At 33.8% G+C, this 12,576-nt stretch overlaps 2 protein-coding genes across 2 annotated transcripts; both read right to left on the reverse strand.

The window, feature by feature from the left end:
* Positions 1 to 2,325: 2,325 nt before the first annotated feature.
* Positions 2,326 to 5,694, reverse strand: LOC101262041 (uncharacterized). Its single transcript, XM_004229138.5, has 7 exons — positions 4,815 to 5,694; positions 4,573 to 4,672; positions 3,726 to 3,821; positions 3,585 to 3,637; positions 3,225 to 3,273; positions 2,926 to 2,973; positions 2,326 to 2,765 (listed from the first exon to the last, which is right to left on the reverse strand). The coding sequence occupies exons 1-7, from the start codon at positions 5,114 to 5,116 to the stop codon at positions 2,667 to 2,669; spliced, it is 747 nt and encodes a 248-aa protein (XP_004229186.1). The 5' UTR covers positions 5,117 to 5,694; the 3' UTR covers positions 2,326 to 2,666.
* Positions 5,695 to 5,824: 130 nt separating this feature from the next.
* LOC138337015 (uncharacterized) lies at positions 5,825 to 8,528 on the reverse strand. Its single transcript, XM_026030745.2, has 7 exons — positions 7,967 to 8,528; positions 7,722 to 7,821; positions 6,871 to 6,966; positions 6,731 to 6,783; positions 6,475 to 6,523; positions 6,213 to 6,260; positions 5,825 to 6,025 (listed from the first exon to the last, which is right to left on the reverse strand). Exons 1-7 carry the CDS (start codon positions 8,239 to 8,241, stop codon positions 5,933 to 5,935), a joined length of 714 nt encoding a protein of 237 aa, XP_025886530.1. The 5' UTR covers positions 8,242 to 8,528; the 3' UTR covers positions 5,825 to 5,932.
* Positions 8,529 to 12,576: the final 4,048 nt, after the last annotated feature.

Consider the following 12,576-nt stretch of genomic DNA (forward strand, 5'->3'; position numbering starts at 1 on the left):
GTCTGGGGGTAAGGGTGGGGCCTTGGGGAAAGGTGCCTCGAGGTCCAAGGTAAGGGCCTCGTGGTACGGCGCCTCCAAGTCTTCGGGGGTGGGGAGAAGGCCTCGAGGTATAGAGCCTCAAGGTCTTATGAGTGGGGGAGTAGTCATCGAGGCACAACGCCTCGAGGTCTTGGGGGTGGGAAGAAGGCTTCGGGCCATGGTCCCTCGAGGTCCGGGGGGTGGAAGGGCCTTAGGAAATGGCACCTCAAGGTACGAAGGTGTGACGGGGCTTCAAGGCACGGCGCCTCAAGGTTCAGGAAGTTAAAGGGCCTTGGGGCAAGGTGTCGTAAGGTCTGAAGGGGTGGGGGGCCTCAGGGCACGGCGCCTCGAGAGGGTGGTGGTGCCTTGAGGTCATACATAATTATTATTGGATTTTCGGGATTTTCCATAAAGTATTCACACAAACATATAATTTACTTGTACTTCAAATATTTCTTTAGTTCTACCAAAATACAACTATCTAAAATATTTCTCAAGAAAATAACAAAAATTATAATATGATTAATCACACTAAAATATCCACCAAAAAAATAATAATAAAATTGCGTAAAACAACTATTGCAAATTAATAAGTCATTAATGAAATTGATCATAATTTAAAGTACTAAATTATGCTTAAATAAGTTCAGTAAGTATTAGTTACATGACTAAATATTAAAAGAAAGTAAAATTAGATCATGTATTTTAATTGTTTAAATCTATGTAAAACTAAAAACAAATATTCAATATTATTGTCATTCTTAGTGTTGAATTGATTTTCTTTTTGCATTAGTATTAATTTGATTTTTATTTAAACTTTATTATAATTACCAACATGTATCGACTATAATCTTTATTAGATCATTAAGAATTCAAACTTCTAAACATGAAATAAATATATTAAAAGATAAAAACTATGAAAAAAATATAGGAGATATTTAAAAATTAGGAAAAATGCACAAATACCTCCTCAACCTATGCCCAAAATCAAAGACACAATTATACTATACTAAGGTCCTTAATATAGTATAAGTGTGTCTCTGAGATTTCAGACATAGGTTGAAAGAGTACTTGTGCATTATCCCTAAAAATTATATTAAAGTAAATATTTTTACTTATAAAATAAAATTTTAAGATTAAATATATAATGTCGAGTTGGGATGATTTGACATCGGATTGGTTTTCTAAGCTGAAACCAAATCAACTTAAATATAGTCGGGTCTTTTTTCAACACCAAATCAAGTCAAACCAAACCACTAGTTAGATTTATTTTTTCGGTTTACGATTTGATTCGATTTTCAGTTCAATTTTGTACATCCCTATATTAATGTAATTAATTAGTATATCTATCCTCAACATAACTAAAGGTATCTTTTCATTAAAAGAAATTATTATTTATCTTCATTAGATTAAAGACAAGTATTCAGTACATTACAAAATTGTTTCTGATGATTTTCTATATACCTAAACTAGCTAGATGAAGATAAGTTTTTAATTTTAAAATATCGAATAACGTGAGGGTTTAATCATTTACCCAGATGATCATGAGTAACACTTAAATTTGTAGGCTTTGACTAATCAACAATTATCTACCTTATTGTTGGGGGTCTCTCGAAGGTGTAATTAGTATACTGACTTCATCCCTCTCGGATGCGTCAATTAAAGTTCTAATTAAATTCGAATTAAACGTTGCATTTTTATTTTATGATGACGCTTCCAAAATTATTATGCTCCCCTATTTTGCTTGTCTATGTTTTACCTCACACATCTATTAAGAAAATTAATAATTGACATAATTACTTTACCATTTTATCTTTATTGCTTTTTTCGTTCACTTTTATTTGTCATTTATTTCTAGAATAGATTTAATCTTTACTCCCTCCATCCAACAATATTTGTCCACTATACTAAAAATAGATGTCTAACAATATTTTTTAGTCTATGAAATCCATAAATAACTTTACATTTAGTTCTTAATTTATCTTATGTTTAATTATAGTCATTTCTCTATTATATCTTTCGAGATATTGTATTTATTATATTCAAATGATGATACAGTAAAATACTCTTATATTTATAGTTTTTAAGGAGTGTATCAGCTTAATAGGGTGTACTTGTCACTTTTAACATATCAAGAAAAGAATATATTTTTTTCTGTATTTTACCGTCAACATTAAAGGAGTGAGATACTTCAATTCATGAGTTTTTATTGCAAATTTTTTGTGGTGATTAGTCAAACAAGTTTCTCAGGATTTTTTAACACATCTTGAATACTCTGAATAGTACATTTGTAATTTTCAGTTCATATAATAACGAAAGCAAAATTTCCATTGATGAGCATAATGCAGAAGCACAGTCGAAGTTGCCAATCAAAGAAAATACTGGCGTCTCTTTATCGATGTGAGGAAGGGTTTTTTGAACTGACTATTTAGCTCAGTGCACTGCAATACGATATGAATGGGGAGCAATCAAGACTAGAAGTCTCCAATTATACTCGAGCGATACACAGTGAATGACCATGCAGCTAGATGATCTGTAAGACCATGATAAGAATTAAGACTGCTCGATCCTAGTGACAAACCATAGATTGCGGCTAGATGGTTTTTGCATGATATAGGATCAATGGATGTTACTGGCATGAATTTAGTTTATACATCTTTAGGTGTGTCAGCTGAGTAACTCTTAGCAAATGTTGCAAATCGTTCCAACCCTTGTGTCAGCAGGTTTTCAGTAAATGGTTTCAATGCCTGGATAATATTTGAAAAGGTGAAAAAATATATTATAAAGTGAAGCTTGAAAATCAGAGTCTCTACTATCATAATAAATCTGCAATCTCATTGTTTGAAAAGATCTCATGCCTACGATTTTAAAACAACTGTGAATTATATAGGAGTTAAGAGTGCTTACTGATGCCACTGGAACCAACAGTTGAGGCACTTCATACGAAAATGTAAGCTGAAAAAAAAAAGGAGAAGCACTAGTCAATTTTGAGCCGCAAAGACCAAAAGGATATAGCAATTTCTGTCAACACATTCTCAATTGTATGGTTGCCGATAAGAAACTACGAGAAGAAAAGGTGCAAACGTTTTTTACCCCTTCCTGGATAGGATCTTCCAAGATTATCCCATCCATAAGTATTTGTTGTAACAATAGTTGATGTCTAAATGAAAAGGACAAAGTTATGTTTCAAAAAGTAAAATTCTCACCTCTATGATGCAGGATGATGGGCCTTTGGGGAAAAACCGCACAGCTCCCCTGCAATTTGAATAAGGAATTCATCATAAAACTGATGATTTGTTCCAATATACTGAGAATAAATGTTTTTTTTGTTCATAGGATTGATCAGAAAACATTATGTTTCAAGCTATTTTGTTGTTGCTAACTGTCTTACTGAGATATAGACCAGAAATATTCTGCCACCAGTCCCAAAGCAACATGGTTTTATTATCTATGGACTATTTGTCTGGTGGAAGAAAAAACTCTTTATGACTTCCAGTTCAATGATACAGTCCACAGTTATATGTTCTGTTTAGTATTAACCAAAAGGAAACTAGGTTTTACACTACCTGTTAGGAAGTCCCTCCAGAGATCTCCAGTGGATCTTCTGATTTGGCGTAGGCTGTAAAACAGATTAAAACACTGAGAAGCTGAGGTTTAGGATCAAAGAAACATAATGAGGGAAGTGCTTAACTAAAGGGGCATTTTACCTGCATATTTCGAGCGAGCCATGAATATTCAATGTTCTGACCGAAAGCTTGATACTTCAGCGACCATCTTGATAAGTCAGGCTTATCCTCCAAAATCTGGCAAGAGAGTCTAACATCAAGTTCCCTCGGAATGAAATTAAGTTGGTGAGATGAGCTGTGTAATGGATGTCTGAAATAATCAAGAACAAGGGCGTAGACCCTTAATTGTCAATACATCTGCATTCGACTTCAATTGTTTCTTGTGAGTGGTTCCTTTATATCCAATATGCAAATCAAAAATCTAACAGTGATACTCACAAAGTGAAGCACGAATTGGGACAGATCAATAGATAGTCGAGATGACAAAGAGAAGTAATCCAGGATGCAAGACACCAGCATACTACCCAGCAATATGGGCAAATACTTAATAACATCCTGGGAAGAAATTGTAAAGAGAGAAGGAAATATTTCCTCCATTAAATTTATACGACACTCTTCCCATTTTAGAAGTCACCAATATTTGTAAATCATTCTCCCAATGATATTCAAGAATTTTGACTCATTTCACTTAATTTTAGACTTCAACCTATTAACATTTCCATTCATTAATCTTAATATTTTCTATCTCGACTACTAGTTTGCTACCGGTACTTAAATTTTGCATCCAGTCAAACAAGGTCATATAAAATGAGCAAATGAAGTAATACTGAAATGCATCAATCAAGAAAAACAGCCAATAACACCATATCTAAACCAACAGTCTTGCAGTCTTAATAGTTTAATTGCAAAGAGAAGGTAATAAAATTGAGTACATATGGAATGACTCCTCGGGTAAGCATAAATGCAGAGATAACATGGCATTGCATACCTTTACAGTTGAAATAAAAGGCATCCATTCAGGAATGGCCTCACGATCAGAATAACACTTGTACGCAACTGAAATGGGCACATCTACTTCCTTTTTGATCCTGAGTTCATCATAATTCGAAATTTCTCACAGTTAGATTGCAAATAGACCAAAATAGAACCCAACCACCACATATTTGGCAAGTAAAACCAAAATCACAGCTCTAAACAAGTAATTAGATGTAAAAGAAGATGTTAACTTACGTGCAATCTTGCCATTCCATGACAAGAGAGAGCGGCCTGATCCTCATGGGAGAAGGATAAGAGATCCTTCGAGAGGATCTAGAGATGCTGCAGTTGAGTCGGTATTCGCCGATAAAAGAGGAGGATGATGCATTAATTGACTTTCTTCTGCCATTTAGCGAAACAATGAGCTGATGATTGTGATTTAGCTTGAGTATGTGGGAGGCAGAAGAAGAAGTTGCAGCTCCGGACATGGTTACTGGAGAAGGTACGACGGCGGCTGCAGACATTTGGAGGAGAGTGGAGGACGAAAAGATAGGCATGCCATATGGAAATTAGGCCACCATGGATTCAACGTTTTTTATATTCTAGTCTTGTTATATATTTTTTATCAAAGAACTGAATAAAAAGATAGCTTGTCTCTATTGATTATTGTAGAAATGCACTTTAAAAATAAAAAAAATATCTGAAAAACAATATTATTAATTCCCTTGCTTCCAAAGGTAATCTAATCTAACAATAAATAATATGCTATCATGTGGCTTCAAAGTTTGAGTAGCATATGGCCGTGCTCATGTTACTCATTTTATTAATGTACATAATGAACATTTGGTACTTTTTGCTCCTTGTAATAACTAGATTGCAACAGGCCTATTCCTTGTTGATGGTTCTAGCGACATGGATTTTAACTAGGACGACGCACTGCAGAATCAATGTGTAATAACAATTTACATTGACAATGTAATCTTCCTCTTTGAGCTCATGAGTTATTATGCCCTATATATTTGCACCTCGCTCGACTATAAGCATGCTAGTAGTGGAATCAGAACAACGCCTATGTAAAGGCCTAAGCATACGAAGTTGCCCAGTCAAAGAAAATATTGATGTCTCTGTATCCATGTGAGGAAGGATTTCTTGGCTACCTATTGAGTTCAGTGCACTGCAATATTATATGAATGAGGAGAAGTCTGCAATTTTAGTCGAGCAATAAACTGAATGACCATGCAGCTAGATGATCAGTAAGACCATGATAAGAATTAAGACTGCTTGCCCTAGCTGACAAGCCATAGATTGCAACCAGAAGATTATTGCAAGCTATACAACCAATGGATGTTAATGGCATGAATTTAGTTTATACATCATTTAGGTGTGTCAGCTGAGTAGATCCTAGCAAATGTTGCAAAGCGTTCCAATCCTTGCGACAGCAGGTTTTCAAGAAATGGTTTCAATGCCTGAACAATAGATGAAAAAAGTGAATGTATTGTAAAGTGAAACTTGAACATTATACTATGCTATCATAATAAAACTGCAATCTCATTACTTGAGATGATTTTATACCCAAGCAAGGTTGAGAGGATTGCATATATTTAAAAACTAATGTGAACTACAGTTCCTAATATAGGAGTTAAGAGTGCTTACTGATGCCACTGGAACCAAAAGTTGAGGCACTTCATATGAAACTGTTAGCTGAAAGAAGGAGAAGCACTAGTCAATTTTGAAGCAGTCAAAGACCAAAACAATATAGCAATTTCTGTCAAAAGGTGCAACACATTTTTCTGCCTCTTCCTCTATATGGATATCCCATAAGTATTTGTTGTAGAAATTAATGCTTAATAAAGATCAGTCGAAGTTTAAAGGAAAAGGACCAAGTTATCCTTCAGGCTTCAAGTAAAGTTCTCACTTCTATGATACAGGATGATGGGCCTTTGGGAAAAAATCGCACAGCTCCCCTGCAATTTGAATAAGAGAATCATCATAAAACTGATGACCAGTTTCAATATACTGAGAATTAATGATCTTTCATTCAAAGAAATATAGAATTGATCAGAAAACATTATAATTCAAATAACTGTTTAAGACTTTGCAGTATAATGATACAGTTCACAGTGATATGTTCTATTTAGAATCAACAAAAACTAAACTAATATGCACATTACCTGTTGGGAAGTCCCTCCAGAGATCTCCAGTGGATCTTCTGGTTTGGCGTAGGCTGTAAAACATTAATAAAAACTGAGCAACTGATGTTTAGGAACAAAGGAACATTACCAGGGAAGAGCTTACTGAAGGGAGATTTTACCTGCATATTTCGAGCAAGCCATGAATATTCAATATTCTGCCCGAAAGCATTATACTTCAGTGACCATCTTGATAGGTCAGGCTTATCCTCCAAAATCTGGCAAGAGAGTCTAACATCAAGTTCCCTTAGAATGAGATTCAGAAGATGAGCTGAGCTGTGTAATGGGTGTTTGAAATAATCAAGAACTAGAATTTAGACCCCTAATTCTCAATACATCGAAGAACTAGAATTTAGACCCCTAATTCTCAATACATCTGCATTCGACTTCAACTGTTTTGGGTGAGTGCTTTCTTCATATACAAAGTGCAAATTAAAAATCCACCAATGATACTCATTAAGTGAAGCATGGAATGAGACTGATGAAGAGATAGCCAAGAAGTAATTAAGGATGCAGGGTATCATCCTGGGAGGAAATTGTAAAGAGAAACTATAGTATTTCCTCCGTTCAATCTATATGGAACTCGTCCCATTTAAAAGTCCCCAAAATGTGTATCATCATTCCCCTATAACATTCAAGAATGTCAATTCATTTGTTTTAGACTTAAAATTTTTCTCTAGCAGAGTCATTTCTAACAGTACACTTAAAACACTTCCGATCATTAGTTTAACTTTTTCTTCCCCGACAACTAGTTTACTAGTGATACTTAAATTTTGCATCCAGTCCAACAAGGTCATATAAAATGAGCGATGGAGTAATACTGAGATGCATCCTTCCGAAGAAGCAGTCAATCAGACCATTCAAACAGTTGTGCAATCTTAACAGTTTATGTGCAAAGAAAAGGTAATACTTATAATTGAGAACATTTGAAAGCTTAAAAGCTCAAACGCGCAGATAACATGGCATCACATACCTTTACAGTTGAAATAAAAGGCATCCATTCAGGAATGGCCTCACGATCAGAATAGCACTTATAAGCAACTGAAATGGGCACATCTACTTCCATTTTAACTCTGAATTCATCAAAAATCGAAGATTCTCACAATTAGAATACAAATAGGACTCAATAAACACATATTTGGCAAGTAAATCACAAAATCAAACAAAAGAACTCAGCGGTAAACAAGTAATTGCATATAAAAGAAGATGCTAACGTACGTGACATCTTGCCATTCCATGACAGGAGATAGCGGTCTAATCCTGATGGAAGAAGGATAAGAGATCCTCCGGGAGGATCTAGAAATGCTGGAGTTGAACCGGTATGTGCTGAAGAAGGAGGAGGAGGATGCACTAATTGACTTTCTTCTGCCATGAAGCGAAAAAATGAGCTGCTTGTGATTGAGTCTGAGTATGTGAGCGGAGGAGGAGGCGGAAGCAGAAGTTGCAGTGGCGGACATGGTAGTTGAAGCAGGAATGGCGGTGATTGCAGACATTTGGCGGAGAGCGAAGGACGAAAAGATAGGCAGCCACGCCACTGGATGTGTGATTTGGGCCACCACCGGATTCAATTTTTTTATTTAATTAATTATTTTTAGTCAATCGGATATTTTCTTCTTTCGTTTCACAAAATGTGACGCTTCTTTTCTTTTTGAAAGTATTATGCATCATCTCTTTGAAGAGTTGTTCGCTCGTGCCTCAATGGTCACTATTATTATTTATCTATTTTTTATAATTTTTTTATTTTTCTATTAAAGAAATTATCAAAAGAAAATATATCTTTCCTCTATGAGCATTTAAAACATTAATTTTTTCTTTCAAATTAAGTTGTGTAATGATTATAAAATTGCTGTAACATTAATTTAATTTATATATATATATATATATAAATATAATTTTCATAGTTTAGTTATAAAGTAATCAATTCTACCTTTTTCACTTGGACAGCTTTGTATCAATATTTTTAATTAAAAAAAACGTTAAAGAAAAGGAGATAGATTGAAATAATTTTGCGAATATGTAATTTAATAAGACATATTAGTAATTCATTTGCAAATTATCAAAGGCATGATATTAAGTAGGCTTGATAAAAAAATATAAAGGTCAAGAATTATCATAGAAAATTAATAAGTTGAATATGATATAGTTTTATTTTTAATATAAATGTTATTATTATGTTCTTACTATTTTAATCTTTAATATTATTTGAGGTTTTATTTACATTAATTATGGTACTTTTTGACACTATCATTTCGTCTTCATTGGCCGCAGATTTGCTTTATATTTATTTATTATAATTTTTAATATTTTTTGAGGTTTTTTATGGTTTTTTTTTTATACTATTATTTCGTCTTTATTAATCACAAATTTACTTTATACTTATTTTTATATGTCAAACAAAAATAACCTATTTACCTTTGATGAAGAAAAAATACAATAGCTTAAGTGAACTTCCTTTATTTCGGATCCTATATAGTAGTACTTAAAAATTTTGTTTAACTCTTCTCTCTTTTTTTTAATTAATATTAACTAGTTAAATTCGATATTATCATTTTAAAATAAAATTGAGTATCGGACAGTAATATTTGGAAAGACAGGTTTAAAAAGACACGCTTAATTATATTAGAATCACCTAACACTAATTATTTTTCATCACAAATAGTATCTAAAAAGAAATATATGCACTGGGTTTTTATTTCTTAGAAAAATTAAATCTCAACTAATCAAATTTTTTTTATGTGTATTAGCTTCACATATTAAAACAAGATTCATAAAAATAATATTAAAAATTTTGTTTAGGTTGCTAAATTTCCTGCACTAATTATAGATTTTTTACACTGTTGAAATTAAGTTGACATGATCTAGTAAGTTCCAAATTCCAACCATGAATAACTTTTCAACTTTCATAACAAGTATTATAAGGTATAACAATTAACATATTATAAGTGACGTAACTTTCATATTAACTAACAAAACTGCTACGTCTAGTAACTTGCATTAATATGGTTAAACTTTCTTACACAATCAATATATACATAAAATAAAATTAGTAGTAATTAAATTTGAGAGTATCGCTCAAGTAATAAAATTTTGAGAACGTCCCGAAATTGCCCCTCTGAAACAGCTATATAAGTAGCCAGAGTTGATAGCTGTTTATACTCGCTCGATCAGTCGCCACTCTTCTCCACTACTCCCTCTGTACATTTTTCTTGCAGAGCAAGCTTTTCTCAAAAATGGTTCTGCAAATCTCTATCGTCAACCTGAAGAAGGAAAACAGGAGAAGAGAGAAGGACTTCAAGTACAATGAATCAAGGTGGATTTACGATCCATACAATGTGTACGTCGATGAACATCGTATCCTCACTGTTGTCACCGGAAACTACAAGACGGTGGCCAAATGGATCAAGGAGGTTCAGAATACGGCTCCCAATAGCAAACATGGTTTTATTTTCGTCACAATCTGTGTGGAGCGCGATCCCGATATGAGTGGGCAGCACTGGGAGATTAAAGATAGCGAGGACTATCCCTACGACCTCCTTCAGGTTTGCACAGGTTCTCACTGCTTACTCTACCGCCTTCCTTTCCCTAAGTACGACGATGATCCTATTCCCAAGGCTATGAAAGACTTCTTCGCTGATCCTAAGGTTATGGTTATTGGAATGAAAATGCGTCGTATTATGCACAGGCTTGATGCTGACTTTGATATCAAGTTTACTAACCCTGTCGACATCAATATTTTAGCTGAGCTAGGTTTGCAGAGGCATGATTTGGATCTACGCCATTATGACCTTAATCGTCTATCCATGACTGTTCTGGGAAAATACTGGGACGTGATCAGGCCTGAAAAGCCTATAGCGTGGTTCCCCCGGGAGGCTCGTTGGTGGAGAGATCCTATGAATCCTGAGAAGATTAAATATGCTACTGTGGATCCGTATCTGTGTTTTATGGTTAGTTCTAAAATTCTGGATGGGATGGATGATACGTGGTACCCTGAAGATTTTGATGATTTCCTGGATAAGAAAAAGAAGAAGAAAAGCAAGAGCAAGAACAAGCGGAAGAAGAAATTCTGATTGCATCGCAGAGAAGAATATGGCCGTAAATCCAGGAGGTTATAATTACTCAGAACTTGCAACCTACCTAATTCTCCTACTTACTACTTGTTTCATTCCCTAATATGTCTGTCTAGTTTAATTTCTGTTGTTCATCTTAAAAAATCTGATTACTAGTTCGTCTCCAGTGTTACTGTTTCTGCCATTCATCTTGCTTTCTGTTTTCTGTTAATGATGAAGACTTAAGTGGAAATACAAAGGTAGCTTTGATTCAGCTGCTGGTTTTTCATCAGTATTTTGCTTTGTTTATCATTATTATGCTTGGATGCAATAAAAGTTGAAGTTAAGCCACTGGAGCATTGTTAATGGAGGATGGAAGTGGGAAGAAGAGAGGTTGACGTCCACCATTAACATTAGGGTGAGAGAGTAGGAATTTGTTGCTATAGGAGAGTATGTTTAACGTGAACGTAGTAGCGCGTGGATTTTTTTGGGTAGTGGTGCGTACATATACGGTTCAGTTTGTTATGATTCTTGGCTGCAGGCTATGAGTGATAAGGCACGTGTCAGTCGTTATCGTTTTACCTTATTCGCTGTTATAGCTTTTGCCAAAAAATGACTTACACCCTTTACCACAGTGTACCAATTGCCGTAATTACATTAGCTGGTAAAATAGGGACAGCGTCTCTTCTTTTTTTTTTTTCTTGGGGAGGTAGCAAATAATAATCCATTTTCTAGGTAACTGTTTAAATCAATTGGCTAAAACTAAGAGAAAATTTCTATTCACTTTTCTATGTGAAATTTAACTCATTAGATTAACTCTTAAGAAATAATTTACTGCGCATAAAACTTAAACTCATGAGTATAATAGCATGATTGGCTACAACTTTGTATTTCTACATTAGCTTTACCTTTGTATTTCTAATTTGCCTTTGCTATGAAATGAATTTTGAGATGTGAGCTACACTCTATACATATTTGCATTGCATTGTTCATCCCTATTTGTCTTTGGCAATTTTATGTATAACTAGTAAATTTACTTGTGCTTTCTAAGATGATGAAAAGTTTTACTGGATTTTATGAATAAGTATTCTTTTTAATGTCTAAATATTTAAGAATCGAGAATATTTATGAATTACAAATTTCACAGTAAGATAGACCACATGCAATAAGCTCTTGTGGTTCATTTCTTCCCCGAATTTAGCATATAGAGGAAGTTTAATACACTAAATTAAAATAACCCCTTTTAAACATATTCAAATCCAAAAGCAATGCTCCCTCCTCTTGCGATTCATTACATATTTAAGATGGAAAATCATTCTTAGTAGTAAAATTTCTAATCTTTCAATTTTTGTATATATAAGAAAATTACATATTTTTCTATTTCATGTCACTCCTCCGCAAATGCCATGATATATAAGTTCTTTAAAGAATTTCATTGATACATATGATCTAATAAAGTAATATCGTAATTTATGAACTTACAATTTTCAATGAATTTCTGACGATTGTTGAGATCAACTTAAGAATTTACAATGATGATAAAATAGATGATTGATACTTCAATATTTGCATTTTGCACCAAGAAAGTCATTCTATAAAACTGCTCCGTGGAGGCCAAAAAATATTATTATTAGTCATACTGACATACCAATAAATCACCAAAATAATTATTAAAAATAGAATTACTTTCAAGTAACAATGGTTTTTGTCCAAAGAAATTACAAATGCATAAAGTCTTCTACGGCATCAAAATCGTATTCTAGATTAGTTGACTTTTGTCTT

The sequence above is a fragment of the Solanum lycopersicum genome, chromosome 1 (assembly GCF_036512215.1).
Source record: "Solanum lycopersicum chromosome 1, SLM_r2.1".
Taxonomy (NCBI): domain Eukaryota; kingdom Viridiplantae; phylum Streptophyta; class Magnoliopsida; order Solanales; family Solanaceae; genus Solanum; species Solanum lycopersicum.

Excerpts from the sequence above, each read along its gene's own strand:
- LOC138337015 (XM_026030745.2), bottom strand. The coding sequence starts at position 8,241 with ATGTCTGCAATCACCGCCATTCCTGCTTCAACTACCATGTCCGCCACT. Across the intron at positions 6,261-6,474 it reads CATCATCCTGTATCATAGAA|CTAACAGTTTCATATGAAGT; the intron begins GTGAGAACTTTA and ends TCCTTCTTTCAG. Across the intron at positions 6,026-6,212 it reads TTTTGGTTCCAGTGGCATCA|GCATTGAAACCATTTCTTGA; the intron begins GTAAGCACTCTT and ends TCTATTGTTCAG.
- LOC101262041 (XM_004229138.5), bottom strand. The coding sequence starts at position 5,116 with ATGCCTATCTTTTCGTCCTCCACTCTCCTCCAAATGTCTGCAGCCGCC. Across the intron at positions 3,638-3,725 it reads GGCTCGCTCGAAATATGCAG|CCTACGCCAAATCAGAAGAT; the intron begins GTAAAATGCCCC and ends TCTGTTTTACAG. Across the intron at positions 2,766-2,925 it reads TGTTGGTTCCAGTGGCATCA|GCATTGAAACCATTTACTGA; the intron begins GTAAGCACTCTT and ends AATATTATCCAG.